We start from the raw sequence: 22,958 nt of genomic DNA, 5'->3' as shown, positions 1-22,958 counted from the left end.
CAGTGGCAGAGCCATGAGCCCTGTGTTTCTGAACCACTTTAGTAAAAGTCTAATGGCATCTCTCATACATAATTATCTTCTATTATTGGGATACACTGAGGACATCAGAAGCCTAATTTAGAAGAGTCAAGGTGTGTTTCTCTATCTATACACAGTTCAGTGTAATTATATGACAAGTTTAGGTGTTAAAAAAATTAGAATTAAAGTATTTAGTACTGCCAGTCAATCTGTATTTTAAGAAAAAGCAAGATTCTTGGTACTTACAAAAATGTACCCACTGAAAAGCAATCCAGAATAACTATTTTTCTATTGGTAACAATACAGTAAGTTAGTGGACAACTTTACTGGGGGTTGTAGATTTAGCTTAGTGGTTCAGTCCATAGCGGAAGGAAGGGAGGGAGGGAAGAAGGGAGGGGAAGAAGGGAGGAAAAAGGAAAAAGGGAGGGAGAGAAGGAAGGAGGATTTGCCTTAGAAAGATTTCATAGCAAATGTAAGTCTGAACTGGTTATGGTCATGCAGAAGATTTTGTGTGTGTGTGTGTGTGTGTGTGTGTGTGTGTGTGTGTGTGTGTGTTAAAATCAGTAATCAATTGAAATTAACTTTTCTATTTTTACTCCCTTCAAAAAAATCCTGTTTAAAACTACCAATTTTCATTCCATGCAAACATAGATATCCATGAAATGTTAGGCATCTGGCTATTTTTCTGTAATTACAGGCAAAAGAAAAGTAATGGTGCGTCAGTATTTCCAGGACTAATGTGAAAGAAAGCACTGTAAATGTCCAAGTACACTAGCTCCAATTATCACTCCAGTTAGAATATCCTATAAGAAATGCTTTTGCTGACCAAAACTAAACATTTCCTTTTAAATTTAATATGAAAAATGTTAAGGACAGAAGAGGTAAAGAAAATGGGAGGGCTGGCGAGATGGCTCAGTGGGTAAGAGCACCCGACTGCTCTTCCGAAGGTCCAGAGTTCAAATCCCAGCAACCACATGGTGGCTCACAACCATCCGTAACGAGATCTGACTCCCTCTTCTGGAGTGTCTGAAGACAGCTACAGTGTACTTACATATAATCAATAAATAAATCTTTAAAAAAAAAAAAAAAAGAAAAAGAAAATGGGAAGAGGAAAGAGAGCCCAGGAGGGAAGGGAAGGGAAGGTGGACTACAGACATGGCCAAACTATCTTCTCTCATAAATATGTAAGCTGGCACAAAGCAACAAGCAAGCACCCAACACTGAAAATGATACGCTCACTCATCTGTCCAACACAGCATAAGCACTGGCCATCATAGAGCCGTATTCAGTATCAGTCACCTGCTGAATCAGTATTGAGTAGAGCAGATATGCATGGCAAGGGAAGTGAGACAGAGAATGCTCTGCAGAAGGACAGGGAAAGGGACAGATACACAGGACATCAGCAACCACACCTGCCAATGAACCACCGTGAACTGGCTGGCAAGCTACTAGAAATCAAAAGGTAACCAAGTTACCATCTCCATATACTGTATTTTATTAAGTCTTGCTATGAGATGAGATGATTTTTCTTACATGGAAACTGGAAGGCTTACTATAAGGCAGTAAAACCTGTTTAACAATTTAAAACTGATATACAATCTGTCCTGAGGTAAGCAAAGTTGAATTTGACATAATCACTAATAAATTTAGTAACTTAACAATGTTATCTGAATTAAAAGCAATTTCAAAACTTATTGTGGCTGCTGTTTCTATGAAAAACAATGCTGCTTTGTTAATGAGGCCATGTTTTCTCTGGCCCACCACACTAAAGAAACTTCACACTAAAGTGATGATAGTCCTCTCAACACATCCTGTTAGGCAATGACCACCCTCAATGTTTTCCTCCAGTTTCTACAAACACTGTCTTCTAGTTCTCTTACTACACCCGGAGTTCTACACAGGCAAAGAAGAGGGAGGCCTGTCTTCTCCTGACTTCTCATCGCCATGGTTCCTGTCTGCACCAGTGTATTAGCCAATATACTTGAAGAACCTGGACATTTTCTAAGCAGTGTGAAGACTGGATTTTACAAACTCTTCCTGACTTCAATTCCTATGCACACTGCTTCCTGAAACAGTCTGCTTGGGATGATACCCTGGTCGACCATCAATCAAAGATTCTTGGTTCCTTGTTTTTCTTCTAAGTTAACAGAAGTACAGAAGTGCACTGTCTCCAGGTACAATATACTCCTGGGTGAGAAAAAACACCCACAAACAACTGACCTTCACTAACTCACCCAATCCTTCTGAAAGCCAAATCGCTCCCATCTATCTTTTCCCTTTTTAACAAAATTTAAGCAAGGCCTTAAAATGGGCATATCAGCCAACATCATAAAAAAATAAATTTAAACTCTTGATACTTGGTTTTAAACTCTGAAAGTGCTAAAGTAACTGAAAGACAATGCACTTGGTGGACATTTCTAAGTCCCTACACTTGCCAAACGGAATGCTAGTAAATAGCAGAGGCTGGCAAATTCCAGAACTCAGGACAGTGGGGAGAATTGTGAGCTCCACAGTTTAGATCTCAACTCAACATGACTCTCTAGTTCACAAAGCCTACATAGTTTCCCTAAACTTCAATCTGCCACTTTGTCCGTATTACAACAGTGCTTACATTTGTTACCTGAAAGCATTGTTATGTTAAATGCAGTGATTCGTGTAAAAAAATTATTAGTTTATTAGTAAGTTCTGTAAAGTGACAGGCACAAAAAGAATGCATAAAACCACCTGCCACTTCAGGTATAATGGCTTTTAATCCAGCACATAGGAGGCAGAAGACCTCTGAGTTGAAGATCAATCTAGTCTACATAGTGAGTCCAGGTCAGTTAAGGCTACACAGTGAGACCCTGTCTCCAACAAAACCAAACAAATACTGGCCTCTACCCAATCAGGACACACACACACACACACACACACACACACACACACACACACACTGGATACTATTTGATCTGGCCTTATATGCGTATGGTCCCTCCTTCTGTGTGGATATGTCTATTGTCCAGGTCAAGACTGATGATCCCTCTTCTGCAGTGTCATTCCAGACCCTGTATTTCTCATCTCCAGGAAGTTCAATGTCTGTCTGTCTGTCTCTAAAAATATTCTCTCATATTCATTTTCTCTTACCTTTCAAAACAGTGACATTTATAAAACTGTTTCCCTTTTGTGTGTGTGTGCAGGGGGCCCTCAGTCAAGCTATGCTGCCACCTGTTATTCACAGCCTTAAAAAATATTGTTTTGTATATTTTCCCCCAGATCCTATTTGAAGAAAAGGAATAAATCTGCTTATACTTGCTCTTTCTTGGCCAGAAGTGTTAAGTCTACTATTTCTATAAGCCTTACTCTAATTGCTTTTGAGTATGTATATTTGTGTACCTGGACAGCAGTATGTCTGTATGAGTGCAGGTGCTCACAGAGGCCAGAAACATCAGACTCTCCTGGAGATTGAGCTAGAGGTAGTTGTAATCACCCAACATGGTTGCTAGGAGCTGAGCTCGGGTCCTCTGCAAAAGCAGAGGACTGCGGCGGAGCCATCTCACCAACTCAATACATTCTCTACTTCTTCATCAATGTCCATGGGTGATTTGTGGTAGTCTGAATGATGATGACCCCATAGGCTCATATGTTTGGGTGATTTGCTCCCTAGCTGGTAGACTCTTAGAAAAGATTAGGAAGGGTGGCATTGTTGGAGAAGGTGTTGTCACTGGAGCCCTTACGAGATCCAGTCCCACCCCATGTAGCATTCACCTTCTCACTGTCTGCCTCTGTGTCTGTCTCTCTCTGTCTCCCCATCCCCGCCCTCCCTCTCTCTTTCTGCTCTTAGCTACTGCTCCAGTGTCAGTCTGCCTACAATCATCCCAGCTCTCGATGATCATGGACTAACCCTCTGAAACGGTAAACAAATCCCCAGTTGAATGTTTCCTTCTGTAAGTTGCCTGGTCATGGTGCTTCATCACACCCATAGAACAGTCACTAAGACACCATTTTAACATGCGGCCAGTTTTGAGACACAGTGGTTTGGTTGCTTCGGATTCTTTAACAGAAAATTTCCTTCTACACACACACAAGCTGGTTAGAGTTATTTTTTTCTTTTGCGTTGTGAGGCAGGAGCTTACTCTGTAGCCCAAGCTGCCCTGGACCTTACTCTGTCCTCAGCCTCTCAAGTGCTGGGGTTGTAGGTATGAGCACCGTGTACAGCTAGCATGAGACTTAGAAGCTCCTGATCCAAGGTACCAGATGTCATAGTTACCTAAGAGAAGGAATTTTACACACAGGCACAGACACAGATACACACAGTTATAAAAAGGAGTGAGACATTATTCTTTGGAAGAAAGTTTCCTATGAAAATACTCAAGCTTAAAACATATAAAAATAACTCAAAATTAATTATCTGAAAGTTCAGCACAGTGGTACATTAACTGTTATTCTAGCATGAGGCAGAAAACTTAAGAGTTAGAAGCCAACCTGGACTACTTGGAAGACTGTATGTCAAAAAGAAAAATCAAAATAGTAATAATACTGATAAAGCATGGGAATAGAAATAAATAATTTGGAAAAATAATCCTCTTCCTGGGGAATTCCAAAGGAAAACCCACTTGGTTTTTATTTTGTGGTATATAAATAATTTGTGAAAAGCAAGTTCAATAATATGAGATAAACATAAAAATGTACTAATAAACTTCAAAACTATAAACCCTGTAGACTGACTAAAAAACCTAAACAGAATAGATAATACAAGTAAATAAAGCTTTAACTATAAGTAAAAATAAGCATGCCCTTTTTCTGAGCAGCAGGTCTCATTTCTATGTATAGAAGTTTTCTCGTCCTTCCAGACCACCCCTGACACTTACCCTTTTCCAAGTAAGCCCTTGGCGCCCACGGTGGGTCCTCTTCAGCGTACGGATCGCTGTACTCAACCACAGCTGCTTCCTCCTCTTCATAATCTTCTGGAGGAGGCGGTGGAGGGGGGGATTCATCAAAGACTGGCTCTTCCACAGGTGGGGGTGGAGGTGGTGTATCTGAAACTAAGAGTGTATCAAGCTGACAACAATGTATCATGTAAAGTTCACATTTATCTGAACTTCTAGATTCATTCAATAGAAGCCTAGACTGGAAAATAATAATCTTTCAAATGATGAATGAGCAAGAGTAATTTTCCCACAATTATGTTTCAAATCTTCAAGTATGACTTTTTCCTCCCATTTGGGTCAGCTGATGGCGCTGAATGAGTTCTGGTCAAAATACTGTTAATTGGGCCTCCAGAACCTTTCAGTAATAACAATCACTTTTCTAAAGAAATGAGTACACTATAATGGGCTTCACACCCTATTCAAGTCATTATCAGAACATTAATAAATTGGGTAATTACAAACGCATAAAAAGTAAAATGAGTCAAAAAAATACACAAGTTTTTACAATCTGCTAGGTTGTTCTCATTACAATTGAGACAGGTTTTCACTATATAAATCAATCAAACTTGCATCTTACTGCCTCAGCCTCCCAAGGGGTGGGATTACAGTAATTCACCACACTGCTAGCCTATTTTTTTTTTTTTTATTAAACAGAATTATATCAAATTGGGGAGGAAAAAAATCACTAATAACTTTGGCAGTTCAAACACTAAGGAATTTATGAACTAGTTTTGTTTCTAACTAATTCAGGTTTAGTGATTATTTGAAATTTCTTGAAACTACACGTCCATATGTATTATTAGAAGAACTTAAAATATACCCTGCAGAGAAATGCTTTCAGGGATCAGTCTCACCATATTATACCATGTTTAAAAAAAAATCATCTGTAAACCCAAAGAACTCACAGCTTTCAAATGCTTGTTACATACTTGAACACAACAAGTATAATAAGCTGCATTTACCAGGCCTCAGTTCTAAGCATCAGCACTATTCTTACTTATAAAGTACCAGAGCTTTACACATAAAATTCTCTGAGCGAGCCTGTTTTTAATCTCAGTCTCCCGACAGTCAGATGTGCCAACACCACTTGCTATTTCAGTGTTCTCCCACAGGCTGAGAGCCATTCTGTACTTAAAAATTCACTCACCAAAAATTCTGTATTCCTATGGGATTTGTTTTTTTTTTTTTTTCCTTGAGGGTGTGGTGTTATTGTGTAACCTAGGCTTGCCTCAAACTTGTACATGGCACTAGTCCTATGTTGTTTAGAAACAAACAAACAAAAAAACAAATCTGTGATCTTAATAGATCCTTTATTCGAATGTAATGTTTTACATACACAGAGATTAGAAACAGCAGTGAAAATTCTGTATGTTTATAAGAGAGTTAACAACTGCACAAAAACAGAGATCCAAGCGACCTTCAGAAAATTCAGAAAAACTGTGTTCTAAAATTACACAAAATAGAGACACTGTTAATTTTCCCCTTCTTTTTGACCACCTCAGAGCCAGATGAAAAAGGCTGCCACGTTACTGTTTCCTTGTGCATATCCCAGTTATACAGCTAGTATCGCATAATACATTAGTTCACTTCATCTTTCCCTTGGAGAGACTTTTTAAATTTATTTTTTTCTTTTTTGCCATTCTAGGGCTCAACTCAAGATCCTTATACATCTTCCATCCTACATAACCCTTTAAACCACACCCTAACACCTTATACATCTTCCATCCTACATAGCCACTTTAAACTACATCCCCAGGCCAAGGGGCTGTTTTTAATCTTAATTTTATGAATGTGAACAGAAGCTCCTCAAGATTAATGTTACTATAGCAATAAAGGGAAAAGCATCTCTGCCCACTCCCTTAAATAGACTCTGTACCACATAAGCCATGCTTCATTCTCAGTAAGTAAATACCACCCAGGAGCCTCCTGTGGCTAGGTTCAACACTGAGAGCAGTATGGGGGAAATGTCACCAAGACGTGGACAACCAAACTTTTATTTTCAATTAAGTAGTGTGATGTTGTAAGTAACTATAGTAGCATGCATCTTCATAAACCAAATTCTTTATGTGGGGCCAAGAAAGGTTTCCTGAGACGTAATGGGTGAGTCAAGGTAATAGCTGGGAGGTAGTGAAGTACAGAAGGCGGCAAGCTTACACAGAAAAGCCCTGTCTCAAAAAAGAAAGAAAGAAAGAAAGAAAGAAAGAAAGAAAGAAAGAAAGAAAGAAAGAAAGAAAGAAAGAAAGAAAGAAAGAAAGAAAGAAAAGAAAGAAAACAATCATCCAAATAACAAGCAGAGGAAAGGATGGCTGAATTTATGCTCTACTCAATGAATAATAGGGGTACCATATGAGAACTTTTTTTAAAAGATAAAAGAAGCATATTTGTGCTTTTTTTTTAATCACAATGTAAGTGCTTAATATAACTGGTTCCAAGTGACTCCAGACTATTCCACACATTAAATTTAATGCAAAGGATATGTTAACTCAATAGACTATCTTTAAATAATGCTTTAAAAACCTTATGATGATTCTAAAACAAAATACTCATCTTTCCACAGTGCATATTTTGAAGAAAATAACACTCATTTGAATGTATAAGTCCTGCCGTAACTGTTAAGTCAGTCCCAGCCTTGTGTGGCTAGGAACCAGGTTCAGCACTGTGAAGAGTATAGAGGGGAAATGTCACCACACCTCATACAAAGGGAGAAAGAAGGGACTGGCAGGAAAGAGGTTGAAAGAAATCCCAAAGGAATCAGTTACGATAGGAGCCAAATTAGGAAGTGGCTTTTAAAATACTAACAATGCTATTATAATAGTGTTCTACAACTATCTACTCTAAGTGACAACTAAGTTCTAAATACCAATCAAGTACTTAAATTACATTTAATTAAAATAATACTCCTACTTATGAATTTTTGTTTTGTTTTGTTTTGTTTTTCGAGACAGGGTTTCTCTGTGTAGCCCTGGCTGTCCTGGAACTCACTCTGTAGACCAGGCTGGCCTCGAACTCAGAAATCCTCCTGCCTCTGCCTCCCAAGTGCTGGGATTAAAGGCGTGTGCCACCACGCCCAGCTATGAAATATTTTTGATGTTTCTACAAACCGTACACCTTGCACTAATTACTGGTAAAATCTAATAAGTTCCATAATCTTATTCATTTTTAAAGTCCAATTTTGAAGAAAAAAATATTCTGATAGATTGTTAATCTTCAAAGTCAATAACAAAATCTGGCTGGTACTCTCTAAAATATTTGAAATAATTTGTTCAAAGAACGTGTGGTAGCAAATGAATGATGGGATTTCCCCAGGTAAACACTCATCATATCAGTTGGTTTAAAAAAATAAAAACAATAAAGATAGAAAAGCCTTTCCACTCATTATTCAACTATCTTCTTTAGTCAATGAACTTAATCTGATTTGTGAGGGGAAAGTGTCCTTCTTGCTATAATGACACTTCAACTAACTGTGGAACTCCAAAGAGCCTCATCAGTCTGTACTTCAGGGAATTTTAAGTGCAGTTATGTTCTATCCTACAGTTAACCTCTAAAAGTTTTTACTGGCAAAATGTCATGCCACAGCTGTGCTTGGCACACATTAGACAAACTGACAATTGATAAGAAAAACACTTTCTCCTAGAGCCAGCATGGGTCACACACAAACCAAAAAAAAGTAGGCTGCAAAGGCATAATTTCAAAGCATAAAGAATACACTTGGACATAAATGAAAATAGCCCTTACATTTAAGAAACCATCTTTACAAATGACAATGTCTTAAAGCTTACAGATACTCATATAGTACCTCCTAATAAACAGAAATAAATAGGCTCCTTTTAGAAACCAGCAAGAGAAAAGTAAAAGGACAGGATACATTCAACCTTTAGGCACCATGCTGGCTAGTTTTAGGTCAACTTGACACATATAGTCATTTTGGAAACAGGAACATTAGTTGAGAAATGCTCCCACCAGATTAGCCTGTGAGCAAACCTGTAATGCATTTTCTTGATTGATAAGGGAGGGCCCAGCCCATTATGAGAGATGCCATTCCTGGGATGGTGGTCAGGAGTGCTATAAGAAAGCAGGCTGAGCAAGCTATGGGGAGCAACCAGTAAGCAGCTCCCCTCCGTGCTGTACAACAACCAGTTAAAATACAAACAAAATATAAAAAAGAAGGGCCCCAAAATGCTTGCCATCGGCCAGACCCTTTTCTAAGTGCCAGGGATATAGGCAGCAAACAAAATTAGCAAAGCCCCTGTCCTGACAGACCTTACATTCTACTGTTAAAATGCCTATTTCCAGAGAACCATAACAAGAGATTTTAATTATTTTTAGCCCAGGAGTGGTACTCATCTCTTTATATGAGAGGTGCACAGTGGGGCTACTATGGCCTGATGACATTGTATATTAAACTAATGTACAATTTGACTCTTGAACAAAGCACAGATTTGCACCTCTCCCACAATCACACTATAGTTAGAAATGCCTGTTGACTTCTGACTGCAACAAATCCTATTATTAATAGCCTGCTAATGACAGGAAACCTTATTGTTATAGTCAATTAACACATATTCTATCATATGCATTATATACAGTGAAAAATCGTTGCGAGATCACAATCTCAACACCTACTCCAACTACTGGCAGAAATTAAACCCAGGGCTGTGCACGTTAGGTAACCACTCTACCATCCAGTGATCCCTCACCCTCAGGGGAACATTTTTTTTACCTGAATAAGCAATGTACTGGGAATGCAGGGATGATGAGCCTAACACTGTATTTTAAGTAGATATTATAACGTAAGTTCACAACAGTAATAGGAGGTAGCAGAGGGTTACAGTAGTAGAGCAGCACAAGGTCATGTGACCTGTGAATATTTTTTGCTTGAGCTTGATAATAAATCTGTGGGCATTTTATGATAGTAAAAGGCAAACAGGCTGTTTTACATATCCGTAACACTACTTTCAACACTGACAAAATCAGTGGGATCCAAACAATTTAAACCCATGTTTTTCATGGATCAACTGTAATTCCTCAAAGTTTAGATTCCATGACATCATGCAACTTTATGACTGATGTAGTCCCTTAATCACCCAATACAGAAACTGCTTATTTCTTTCTGTGAGAAACACTCGTCATTAAATACTGACACAGGCCTCACAATTAAAAAATACAAGTTTCTTTAATGCTTTCCCAGAAGATTCAATATACCAACAAAATTAGCTATGCATAATTCAAAAGCAGAACACAAACCACCGCCAATTGATGTCTGCTTCTCGGGAGCCAAACTGGCAGATTGATCTGTGCCCTACCTTGGTGTGGTCCTTTCTAGACTTGGAATGCTAGAATGATATCCTCAGGCCACATAGGACACATCTATGATTCTAGGAAGAGCAAGCTAGGGTACCAGTTTGTTTAGGCAACTGGGAAATAAGCAGGATATTTGTTTGGCAATCATAATATCTTCTCATGCAGTTTTTTTCTTACATTACTATTTTATGTCTGTTTGTCAGACCTTTACAACTAGGTGGTGGTGGTGGTGGTGGTGGTGGTGGTGGTGGTGTGGTTTTTTTGGTTATGGGTTATGGTTCTGGGGATCAAACCTGGCATCTCATGGAAGCTAAGCATGTGCTCTGAGTATAATTTCCAGAAACTATCTTTTGTTTTTTTGTTTTTGTTTTTGGATTTTTGTTTGTTTGGTTTTGGTTTTAGAGCTTTATTGTAGAAAGGCAGAGATAAAGAAAGAAGGGAGGGGGAAGGAGGGGGGAGGCAGGCCATGGCCACGTGGAGAGAGGGAGAGAAGGAAGGCTAGAGATGAGAGTAAGAAAAGTAAGAAAATGCCAGAAACAATCATTTTCAAGCTATCAGAAAGCAGAGAAGTTTGCTGTAATTGAGTTGTGTGTGTGAATGTGGATACGAGCATGAGAGTGTCAGTGTCTGAAGAGGTCATAGGTGTGGATTGTCCTGGAGCTGAAGTCCAGGTCCTCTACTAGAGGAGAGCACTCTTAGCCAATGAGCTCTCTCTCCAGTCCACCTCAATTACTTTATCATCACTAGCGAGTCATACAATGACTTACTTATTCAAATATATGAATGACTATTCAGTCAGTCATTTGTAAATTACATTCTATGCCTATAATCTGATCTACAGCATAAAGAAGACATAAACTTACTATTTTCTTGGACTCTGGCCACAAATCCCATTAAAGGTAACTGAGGAGTTACCTGTAGGATGGAAGGAGGAGGAGGAGCAAGAGATACTGCAAAAACAAAAAAGGTGTGGAGGATAAGGGGTAAGGGCGAGTTATATAAAAAGGAAAGGATAATACAATAAGACATGTAAGGAGGTACACCACTTTTCACAAATATTTGTCTTCCTTTCGGATCCACTTTTGAGGGTAATTTTATAAACAAACAATAAACGAAGAGTTTTAGTAAGCTGTAAAACTACAGTAGGAAACATCTAGCACACAGTCTCCGCTGACAGGTACCGGGATCACGTCCTCTTTGGATCTGTTGCAGATGTGTTCTCTAAAAATTTCTGTTAAATATTATGAATAGTTTGGTTGACTTTTTAGATGCTGAGTATATGAGAAAACCTTGACATCCTGACAACCTAAACAGGCTTTTTATTATCTCAGTAACAAGTAACAGGCAGTAGTTGGTTCGTCATTTAGTTAAACAAGTATGACCAGAGTTCCTCCTGAGGGGCAGGCCCTCTACTGAAAGACTAGTTACCAGAGCCTTTCATTGAGAATCAGGTGCTGTTACAACTCCAATTCATCAAATTTCCTCCTTGAGCCTATAGAAAATGTCACTGCTCCAAGGCTAAATCCCTCCATCTCAAATGCACAGCACATTCTAAGAATACGGGAAGCCTTCAACAGACATTTATGTATAAACAAACAAATAATGAAAATACCTACATAATGTTTTGAAGGTTAACTCTACAGTTAGTTTCCTTGAGAAAGGGTATGTACTATGATATCCATATTCTTAATAGAATTCTCTATTTGCTCCCAATTTCAAGTAACTAATAATACTAAGAAGATTCAACTGTTTCATCACTCAAAGAGATATCTCACTCACACACACACACACACACACATCACCTTTGTCTGCCTTTCCTAGAGACAATGCTAACCACAGGGACAAAGGCTACAGAGAATGGAAGGATCTCTTGGACAAGTACTTTAAGAGATGTATGTTAAGCAGACAGGAGGTGAAAAAGACAAGCGTAAGGAACCAAGTTAGGACAAAGGCTTAGTGGCATAAAATATCATGAGCAGAGTTCACAAGACCAAAATGTTTTCTCTATCCAGCTAGTGGGAGATATGTTTAAAAATTAAGCTGGCCATATTCTGGGCAGTGGTAACACAAGCCTTTAATCCCAGCTCAGAAGGAAGAGGAAGACAGATCACTGAGTTTGAGACCAGTCTGGTATACAGAGAGAGCCATGGCTACACAGAGAAATCCTATCCCAAATACAAAATAAACAAACAGTGCTGGAAAGTTGTGGAAAGTTGGCTCAGCTGTTTAAAGCACTTGTTGCTTCGTTATAGAGGACTTAACACCCACGTGGTGGCTCACAACCATCTGTAAGTCTAGTTCCATGGATCCAAAAACCTCTATGACCTTCACAGGTTACCCAGCATGCATGTGGTACACATACATTCATGTTGCCAAAACACTCAGACATGAAGTAAAGGTAAAATGCTTAATGAAAATCATAGAAAGGTGAGTGTGGGCATGAAAAAGAACTCAGTGTAAAGAACCTAAGTAAAATATTAAGGCCTAGATGGAATGTTAGGGCGCCCAGGTAACTGTTACCTGGCTAGCCTGCCATTATAAGGAAACTTTCCCATATGTTTCTGTTACTAGGAAACTTTCTAATGCCAAGATTGATTCCATATTCTGTTCTGTTCTCTGCCCTTGGAAATCAATCATGATAGAGTCAGGAGAACTGTTTGGTGTAGTTACCCACGATAAGCTTGGACCCAAACCAACCACCCAACAAACAGCACTGCATGTCTGCACCTGTGTTATAAGCTTTTATGGTATAAGCTGCCCCTGGGATGTTCCCCAACATAAGACAGACACCTGCACCAATATTAGAAACTACCTGGAATAAGACTTCCATTCTTAGTGGCTGAGTAAAGTTTAAGTTCCCAAGACCTCCCTGGGAACTGCCATCCTACTTGGCAGAAAGAGACACATATGTGGGTAACTGATATCCTGGTTGGCAAGTTAAGACATGAATGTTAGACAAGTCCCCTGCCACAGCTGAATACCCCAACCAAAGGGAGCAGGATAAGTGTACAGCAAAGACATGTTCCTAAGGAAACCCCCTATCCCTAAATCCTAAATAGTGAAATCACTTGGCACAGGTGTTTGTGAATTTGGGGCTTAAAAACCCTGTAGGATCTTAACTCAGAGTCGTGGTTCAGTTCCCGAATCTGGACCATGGCCCTGGTCAACCAGTCCTGGGGCATACGCTCAAAAACTATCCCTGACTGACTGAGATGGGTGTTCGTGTGGTTTGTGAGGCAATTCCTGCACTATCAACAAAGAGACTGATTTTTTTTAAGTCACTCTGCCTCAAATTCTTGATGTTACATTTTCTGTTTAGATGACAAGATCCTTTGAATCTAATCCACAAATATGATTTGAAAAACAGATAATGCAACCCTATTTCACATAGTGGTAGAAAAGACTTTTCTTCAAAAGCCTAATCTAAGCCTGGCAACACAGTTAAATCAAGGCAGATTCTAGAAACAAAAAGAACTTAGTAACACTGTAGGCAAACCAGTACAGAAAACAATTTAGTTAGCATAGAAAGAACAGCAAAAGGACAAAGGGACACAGAGTTTTTTAACCTGCAGGAGGAAAGGTAAAGAAGCTATTAACTCATTAACCTTGGTAATTAAGTACTTGAAAAGCACAAGGTGGTAAAGAGATATGACATAACTGCTGCTGGATAGTTTATCACACTGTGAACCCCAAGATTGTATTGTTTACTGGAAATAACCTGTTTTTAGCTATAGAGTGGCTCAGCCCTAGCCCACACATTTATAATCCAAGAGCTGTTTATTGTAAACGGAATTAAATAAAGACAACCAAAGGTCAAGAGGCAGAGCGAGCTGGGCGTGGTGGCGCACACCTTGAGGCAGAGACAGGCGAATTTCTGAGTTCCAGGCTAGCCTGGTCTACAGAGTGAGTTCCAGGACAGCCACTGCTACACAGAGAAAAACGAAAAAAAAAAAAAAAAAAAAAAAGAGGGGCGGGGGGCAGAGCTAACAACCATCTGACAGGAAGTAAACATAGGATTATTAAGAAAAAAAAACAGAGTAAGAGGGAGTCAGGAGGAAGGATAGAGAGACACACAGGAAGTAGGAAGGAGGGACAATGATTTGGAAGGAGGTTTTTGAGACCTTGAGAGAGGGGATTCCTTCTGGAATGTTAGCTAAGGAAGAAGTTCAGCTGGGTTCTTTCTCTGCCTCTCTGAGCTAGCAGCCATTCACCCCAGCCTCTGGCTCCTGAGTCTTCATTGGTAAAATCGAACAGCTGAGATTTTCTTAAATGAAATGAATGAGGGTAACTTCAGCATAAAAATGAAAGACAACAAGAAAACATGGGTGTGATATATTAAAAATCAACAAGTCAGAAGCTCTCAGTAGAGTGGTCATGGCTGATGGTGGACACAGACATGCAAGAACAAGTACAAAGCAGAAGGACAGCTCAGTAGATCACTCTGAAGAGAATCTAGATAGGAGGAAAACCAACTCACCCTCCGAAAATGGTTCCTTCCTTCAAAAGATAATTTTAGTTGGATTTTCCCTGAAATCTCACTTCCTGGCAGTAAGAACCTGACTCAGAAGATTGGGTCTCCTGCTGACACAGCTGTAATACCTCTTTCAACAAGCAGCTAGACAGCAGCTACAGCAGAAAAACAGCAGCACAGGACCACAAGAAAGAAGGATGCAGAGTGTGCATAGACATCCTGTAAGACCAAACATCTCCTCTTACCAGACACAAACTTCCTTCCTTCCTCTCAACAGAAACTCTCTCTTCAGCTATTGTTTAATTTACCAAGTAAAACAATGACTTTTGTACTTGGGGTGGGGGAGGAGTATATACATAATCTTTACAAGTCTTTTTATGGGCAAATTAGGCTTATTAATTGGGGCAGGAATGTCAAGACAGGGTTTCTCTGTGTAGCCCTGAGTGTCCTAGAACTTACTCTGCAGACCAGGTTGGCCTTGAACTCCAGAGAGGGATTTAAGGCCTGCACCAACATAGCCCAGCTCAGATGATGCTTACAGATGAATACACTTCTTTTCTAAACGTGAGGCCATCAAGATGGCCACGAAAAGCAGCCTTGGAAAAGCCAATGTCAGACTTCCTAAAAGAATTACTCTGAAACAGTTGCTTTTCTACTCTTGGAAAATTTTCTAAAATTCATCTAACCAGAATTCAGTTCTACCTGGTTCTGTGCATTCCTGTGATCAGAAAAGTCCAGGAAGTAGAAGTTGGGCACAGCTCAGTATTAGAACACATCATTGTATGCAAAAGGCTTTAAATTCCATTCTCAGTAACGACAAAAACAGAAATGGGAAGCAACCCTATAAATTGTATGTTCCCATTATGTATACAAGATGACTCCTTATCCCAAGGAGTTGAAGGAGTTTGCAGCCCCACAGGAGAAACAACAATATGAACTAACCAGGATCCCCAAAGTTATCAGAGACTAAATCACCAACCAGAGTACACATGGTGGGACTCATGGCTCTAGCTGCATATGTAGCAGAGGATAGACTAGTCGGTCATCAATGAGAGGAGAGGCCCTTGGATCTGTGAAGGTTCTATGCCCCAGTGTAGGGGAAGGCCAGGGCCAAGAAGCTGGTGTGGGTGGGCTGGTGAGCAGGGGGAGGTGGGAAGGGTTAGGGGGTTTTCGGAGGGGAAACCAGGAAAGGGGACAACATTTGAAATGTAAATCAGGTAAATATCTAATAAAAAAAAATTACTCCTTATATGGTAAGACCTTTACCTTAGAACCACAAAATGTCTCTGAATTTAGAATGAGTTACATTATTTTTATTAAAAATACAATAGTGAAAGGCTAGAAACATGATCCAGTGGTTAAGGGCACTTGCTCCAGAGGAACCTAGGTTCGATTCCCAGTAACCACACAGCAGTTCACTACTGTCTATAACTCCAATTTCAGGGGATCCAGTACCTTGTTCTGGCACCCGTGGATGACATACACTGACATACATGCAAGCAAAACACCCATACTCATTAAATAAAATAGGAAAAAAAAATACAGTGGTGTAGTGAGAAAAGAGACTCACCAGGTGTAAAGAGACTCTAAAGAGACCTTAAGCTGAGCAGCAATGAGACTAGAGTTATGTGCAGAACAAGATTTAGATACTGGGCTGGTGAGATGGCTCAGTGGGTAAGAGCACCCAACTGCTCTTCCAAAGGTCCGGAGTTCAAATCCCAGCAACCACATGGTGGCTCACAACCATCCATAATGAGATCTGACTCTCTCTTCTGGAGTGTCTGAAGACAGCTACAGTGTACTTACATATAATAAATAAATCTTTAAAAAAAAAAAAAAAAGATTTAGATACTAAAGTAAAAGACTTTCCCAGCAAAGCAGAGTTGGAGACTGAGTGTGCTGCTGACTTACGGTCTTGTGGAACATTTTTGAGATATGATACTTCAGATATCCAATTCAAAAGCATTTTAAAGCAATGATGTTAGATTTTTGCTTCTTATTTTATGAGCTTTATAAATATTCTTATAAAACGGCAAAATTATAAGAATTACTTCTGGAGCTGGAGAGATGGCTCAGCGGTTAAGAGCACTGACTGCTCTTACAGAGGTCCTGAGCTTAATTCCCAGGAACCACATAGTGGCTCACAACCATCTGTAATGGGATCTGATGTCCTCTCTTCTGGTATCTCTGAAGACAGGTACAGTGTATTCATGTGCATAAAATAAATAAATAAATCTCTTTAAAAAAAAAAAGGTTGGAGTTCTTGGATGTCCACAGATAAGCAGTATCATTAAAAGAAATACTTCTGAATTCAACAAAGAACATATGAACAAAGAACATTATGTTTAGTTATTACATATTAAATTTAATTGGTAGCATTTTATATTCCAGGGAGAAAAATAATTTATGCAATTTATTTCAAATTATATTTCTTTAAAATAAGTATCAACTTAGAGCAAGGAAGATTTAAAAAATGATCTGAGTAACTAGTAATAGGAAGCTGTCTAATGATACAACTGGGGTCACCAAAGAACTGTTAACCTTGTAGTCTCAGAACATTTTTTTAATTATATCATTTTGATACTCTTTTTCAAATACAAAGTCATCAAAAGCTGCTATGTCAAAAAAGAAAAAAGAAAAAAACTAGCTGATTATGACTTACAGTCTTAAAATGTACTTTGCATTTAATAGTCAGTACTAAGGATCTATCGAATGGGAATGTACTTAAGACATTTTAGCTGTGGGGATTTTTGGTTTGGTTTGGTCATCCCCTAAGAACTGTCTAAAATAGCATTCAAACATGGCCTCTTGCTACTGTTCCTTATTTACTAGGCCATGCCCATCTCTAGTCTGCTACAGCGTTGTACTGCTATGCCTACCCTCCCTGCCTTTAGAGACCAGGGTGCAGCATCAGCCACACTAACACTGCCTTTTCACTGTTTCTTTGTACATCTCTGGAAGGGAAAGAATTTAAACACTTTAAGATCATAAAGCCTCTATTTTAAGAAACACTGATTACTGTAAGCTAACTGATAAAAATGCTTCATACTTGATAATCATGATTAATGTCTTATTAACTAGGTTTGTTATATGTGTATAAATGTATATGTAAAAAACATGTAGTTATAGATGCATTCTTTAATATTCTTTTTTCTTAGGTTTACTTATTTATATGAGTACACTGTAGCCATCTTCAGACACACACACTGTAGCATGAGAGCTCATTACAGATGGTTGTGAGCCACCATATGGTTGCTGGAAATTGAACTCAGGACCTCTGGAAGAGCAGTCAATGCTCTTAACCGCTGAGCCATCTCTCCAGCCCAGATGCTTTATATTCTTAAAGAAGACTTAACTAATAACTGTCTGTGTTTCTATAACTCTCTTCACTGTTGGCAAATAAATTTAAATATCAGTTTCTTTGATTTTATAAACAGAAAACCAAAAGTGCTTCAGTTATATTCTAATTCTTTCAGTAACTCGCTTCTGAAATGATCTCATTAGAATACAACTAACTTCCAGCTTGAACTTGGCACTATCATTCCATATTTTAATCCCTTTATCAGACTCAAAACCAACTGTACATTAGTGGAAATGCTGTCAGACTTGTACCCTACAGAACCCCAATGCCTTGTCAAACTTCATTCTTCAGAAGAGTGCATCCATGGCAGAGCTCTGACTGTAAAATATACATACAAGCATCATGTTCACAAAATGGTTCACTAAGCACTAAGTCTCACCAAAGAGTTGTCAAAGGAAAAAGGCATGCTTGCGGTTGAGGTCCAGGACAAAGACAGAACATCTGCCTAGCATGCTCGAGGATCATGGTTCAAATACCAGAAACTTCTCTCTCTAGAAGAACAATAATTTTGTTCTGTTTTTTAAAATTAGGTTTAAAAAGCACTCTAATTAACAGAGCTATAACTGTCTTCTTTAAAGTTACCAAATTCTAGAAGAAAGGCAGAACTTAGAATACAGAATATACAGTCATAACTAAGCTACTTCTCACCGCTAAGACAATTCCAATTCACCTTAGTTCCTTGAATGTGTAAAATACTTAGATTAAAATCCCTCCCTAATGATTTAATTTTAAATTATACTTGGCATATATGAATCGGATTTATTAAAAAGGCATTACTGAAATACGAAATCTTTAGTGCATTAGAGATACACGTCGACAGTAGAGCACTTGCCTCAAACAAAGCCCTAGACTCAATCTTTAGTACTTCAAAAATTAAATACATGAAACAGATGTTTAAACAGCTGTCACATTTTATCTACAGAGGTCTCATAGAAGTATTTATTATATATACCCACAGCATGGAATATTCCTTCCATATTCTTACTAAATACTCTGTACATCTGTATCAAAGCTGTAACAGTGACAACCTCACTATGGTTATAATCCATTTTGGATTAACATCATTGTTTCACACCTAAAGTAAGAAAAGGACTATAAGCAGTACTTTCCAGAAACCCAAGAGAGCTAGCCCATCTTCCATGAAACTATGAAATAAGTTGTAGCTAATGAACAAAGACAAAAAAAAAATAAAAAATAAAAAAAAAATAAAAAACAACACATGCAATGGCCAGCCATGAGATCATGCACCCAACTCAGGAGGGTGAGACAAGAGAAGAATGTGAAACCACAAATTCAAAACCTATCTAAATAAGACATTATAGCTTTTAAAGTGGAGGAAAATAATTTCAGAAAAGAATATACTTGTAATGCAAATTTGGAAAACACAACTAGAAACAGAGTATGTGATACATTCTGGCAATACTTAAGATGAAAATGAATTTTAAGAAAAACAGCCTAGCCCGGTGTGGTGGCACGCGCCTTTAATCCCAGCACTAGGGAGGCAGAGGCAGGCGGATTTCTGAGTTGGAGGCCAGCTTGGTCTACAAAGTGAGCTCCAGGACAGCCAGGGCTACACAGAGAAACCCTGTCTCGAAAAAACAAAAAACAAAAAAAACAAAAAAAAGAAAGAAAGAAAAAAAAAGAAAGAAAAAAGAAAAACAGCCTAAAACACTAAAGCATGAAAAGGCAAACATCAATCAATCAAGGCATTTAGGTGGATGTACACTGCATTTTGCACTGACTAAACTACAAATACAGCATTCAATAGAGGAGCCGAGGGCAGTGAAGAAACTTAGAAAAAGGAAGAAGGGTTTCATTTGATATTCAACAATGTTTTTGAACAATTTTCTCAGAACACTACATAAAGACTGTGGTGAGACTCTACCACTAGCGTATCTTATATCGTAAAGTCTTCCCTCCCCACTCTTTCCCTTTACCAAAAACCAGAGAAAGCCTAGCAGGTGGAAACAACAACCAAAAAAACACTGGCAAACACAGAAGTGGATGCGCACAGTCAACTATTGGATGGATCACAGGGGCCCCAATGGAGGAGCTAGAGAAAATACCCAAGGAGCTGAAGGGGTCTGCAACAACAATATGAACTAACCAGTACCCCAGAGCTCGTGTCTCTAGCTGCATATGTAGCAGAAGATGGCCCAGTCAGCCATCATTGGGAAGAGAGGCCCCTTGGTCTTGCAAACTTTATATGCCCCAGTACAGGGGAACGCCAGGGCCAAAAAGTGGGAGTGGGTAGATAGGGGAACAGGGCCGGGGGAGGGTATAGGGGACTTTCGGGATAGCATTTGAAATGTAAATAGAGAAAACCTAATTAAAAAATTGGAAAAAATGGGGAAAAAAAAGAAAAAAAAAACTTTTAATTTGAAGGTAGGTAAGACATGACAGTAGAAAAAGCATGAAATACAGAAATCAAAAAACATTGAGTGGCATACGCCTTCAATGCCAGCACTCGAGAGGCAGGGGCAGGAAGATCTCTGAATTTGAGTCCAGTCTCATCTACAGAGCTTCATCTAGGACAGCCAGAGCTACACATCTACCCTATCTTGAAAAACAAGCAAACAAAACACCTTGACCTTGGTTTCATATTCAAAATTATATATATATGACTGATCACCAATCTTGGGGCTCAGAGATTATTCAGCAATTAAGTTCACAGCTGCTCTTCCTGAGGACCCAGATTCAGTCAATTCCCAGTACCCACAACTATCTATAGCTCCAGTTTCAGGAGATACAACTCCCTCTTCTGGCTTCTGTGGGCATTAGACATATACATGGTACACAAACATACATACTTGCAAACAAAATAACTATATATACATAAAATGAAATTAAAAATTAATTAATTTTAAAACTATCACCAACTTTCTATATGTGAATCAAATGAGATAACAAGTAAAAAGAAAGTTTTTTTTTTCTTTTGCAAGATCCTAAAGGACATAATTAAAGTTTAACTAACAGGTAGCAGCCACAGCATAAATTTTCTACTCCATAAATTCAATACTATGAGAGATGGAATGATTTGTCAGAGGACCTCACACAGGCTTAATTACCTCTTAGCCAAAATTAAAAATTAAACAGTACGTTAACATAATATATTCATGTAGTTGATACGTCTAAATTTTCTCTTGCATTCTCCAAGGAAGGAACAAAATACTATTATTTGTAGCATTAAATGTGCAAGGGTAGCTTTTCTATAATATATGATTCAATTCTTTATTTAATTTTTGTGAATCGATTTCTCCAAAGCCCACCACAGTATTGGATTTAATAACTATGTTAAGACAGTTTGACTGCCTAATGCAAAACACCTTTCTATACACCTACTTGTGTAATTCATAGAGCAATGATGTCTCATTAAACAAAAATACTATTCTTATATACACTCCACTTGAGTCAGGCTCTCATTCTGCAGCCTAGACTGGCTTCTCTCCTTGCCTCTGCCCCATGAATGTAGCTGGTCATCCTAGAACTCATTGTATACACTAAGCTGGCCTCAAAGTCAAAGATCCACCTGCCTCTGCCTCCCAAGTGCTGGAAAGATGTGCACCAGCATTGCCCCAATTCAGTACTAGTTTTTAAAAGCAAATTACTAGGCACACAGAAAACTATTCCAATGGAGGAAGAGCAGGATGAGCTCTTTAGCTTTACATAAAAATCATGTATTGACTTTTTAAAGTAAAAATACAGTAGTATTAAAAACTTAGTATTCATCCATCCTTCTATTCATTCAACAATAGTCTAAACTACCAAATGTGTCTAGGATAAACACCTATCATGTATGGGCTAATTATGTGTAACAAAAAGGTTTTGTTTTTTATGGTGCAATATAAAAGAGATGAAAAGAAATTGATAAAGAGAAATCTAACCTGGATTCTGGTTATAAAAAGGACCTCCATTCATCTGATTCTGAAGGCTTGTTTGTGACGTTATGGAAGGAGGACGTCTATAGGGCAACGAGCCCCCTATTGTAGGTGGTGTATGGCGAGAGGCAGGCCTGTTCATGCTGTAGAACTGAACAGGATGACCTGGAAAATGAACAGAACACAAACGCATCATTAAAGGAAACTCATCTCAAATAATGAAATTTTCTAAGTATATCATTCACTTTCTAGTAAGATTATTAAAAACCACAGTATCTATCCAAATTAATGAAAGATGACAGCTGATACTGTATTAAAGCATAAAGGTAAGAAAATTAAAATATTGCATTTGGAAAACTAACATCTAAATCAAAAGCTAACATTTTGACTTTCTTTTAATTGACTATTTTTTTAAAAGCACAATTAATTAAAATGTACAGACAGAATGTGTCCCAACACCAAGTCTCCAGTATAGCTAACTATTCTCACCCCAAGGGTCACACATCAGACAGCCTACGTATCAGATACCTATCTACATTATATTTCTCTTTTTTTCTTTTCTTTTTTGGTTTTGTGAGACAAGGTTTTCTCTGAGTTATCTTCCTTTTCTGGAACTCAGTCTGTAGACCAGGCTGGCCTCAAACTCACAGAGATCCATCTGCCTCTGCCCACCCCAATCCCCAAGTGTGGGGACTAAAGGCATGCACCACCACTGCCCAGCTACATTACAACTCATAACAGTTTTAAAATTACAGTTATGAAGTAGTAATGAAGTAATTTTACGTTTGGAGTCATGACAACTTGAGGAGCTGTATTAAAGGGTCACAGCCTTAGGAAGGCTGGGAAGCGTTGCCCTAGCACACCAGTGTTAAAAGACCACAGCTGTAAACAGTTATCAGGTCATAAGGGTTCTGTTCTCATGAGTAAGTAATACCATTATCAAAAGTGGATTTTCTCCTTTTTTATTCTATGTACAAAGTCTCTCACCAGATTAAGGAACCTTGATACTAGATATTCTGCCT

The 22,958-nt window shown here is 38.6% G+C and overlaps 2 protein-coding genes across 26 annotated transcripts in view; one reads left to right on the top strand and one right to left on the bottom strand.

The window, feature by feature from the left end:
* Raph1 (Ras association (RalGDS/AF-6) and pleckstrin homology domains 1) overlaps positions 1 to 4,525 on the top strand; it is a 95,895-nt gene extending 91,370 nt beyond the window's left edge. Inside the window, exon 16 of the mRNA XM_017312876.2 lies at positions 3,839 to 4,525. Within this exon, the coding sequence (XP_017168365.1) occupies positions 3,839 to 3,886 (48 nt within the window). The 3' untranslated portion in view covers positions 3,887 to 4,525. The remainder of the gene's footprint in view (positions 1 to 3,838) is intronic.
* The window catches only part of Abi2 (abl-interactor 2), a 76,178-nt gene that overhangs the window by 6,241 nt on the left and 46,979 nt on the right, over positions 1 to 22,958 (bottom strand). For 13 of the 25 annotated variants that reach the window (XM_006496077.4, XM_006496085.4, XM_017321244.2 and 10 more), the window contains 2 exons: positions 21,943 to 22,101; positions 4,866 to 5,039 (listed from right to left, as the gene is read on the bottom strand). In XM_006496077.4, the coding sequence (XP_006496140.1) occupies positions 4,866 to 5,039; positions 21,943 to 22,101 (333 nt within the window). Of the gene's footprint in view, positions 1 to 4,865; positions 5,040 to 11,089; positions 11,177 to 21,942; positions 22,102 to 22,958 lie in introns of all 25 variants that reach the window. The other 12 variants (XM_006496075.4, XM_006496080.4, XM_017321240.2 and 9 more) reach the window with 1 other exon arrangement.

Source organism: Mus musculus, chromosome 1 (genome assembly GCF_000001635.26).
Source record: "Mus musculus strain C57BL/6J chromosome 1, GRCm38.p6 C57BL/6J".
In the NCBI taxonomy this organism is placed as follows: Eukaryota; Metazoa; Chordata; class Mammalia; order Rodentia; family Muridae; genus Mus; species Mus musculus.
Note: the sequence above shows the minus strand (reverse complement) of the source record. Positions and strands in the feature narration are given on the sequence as shown.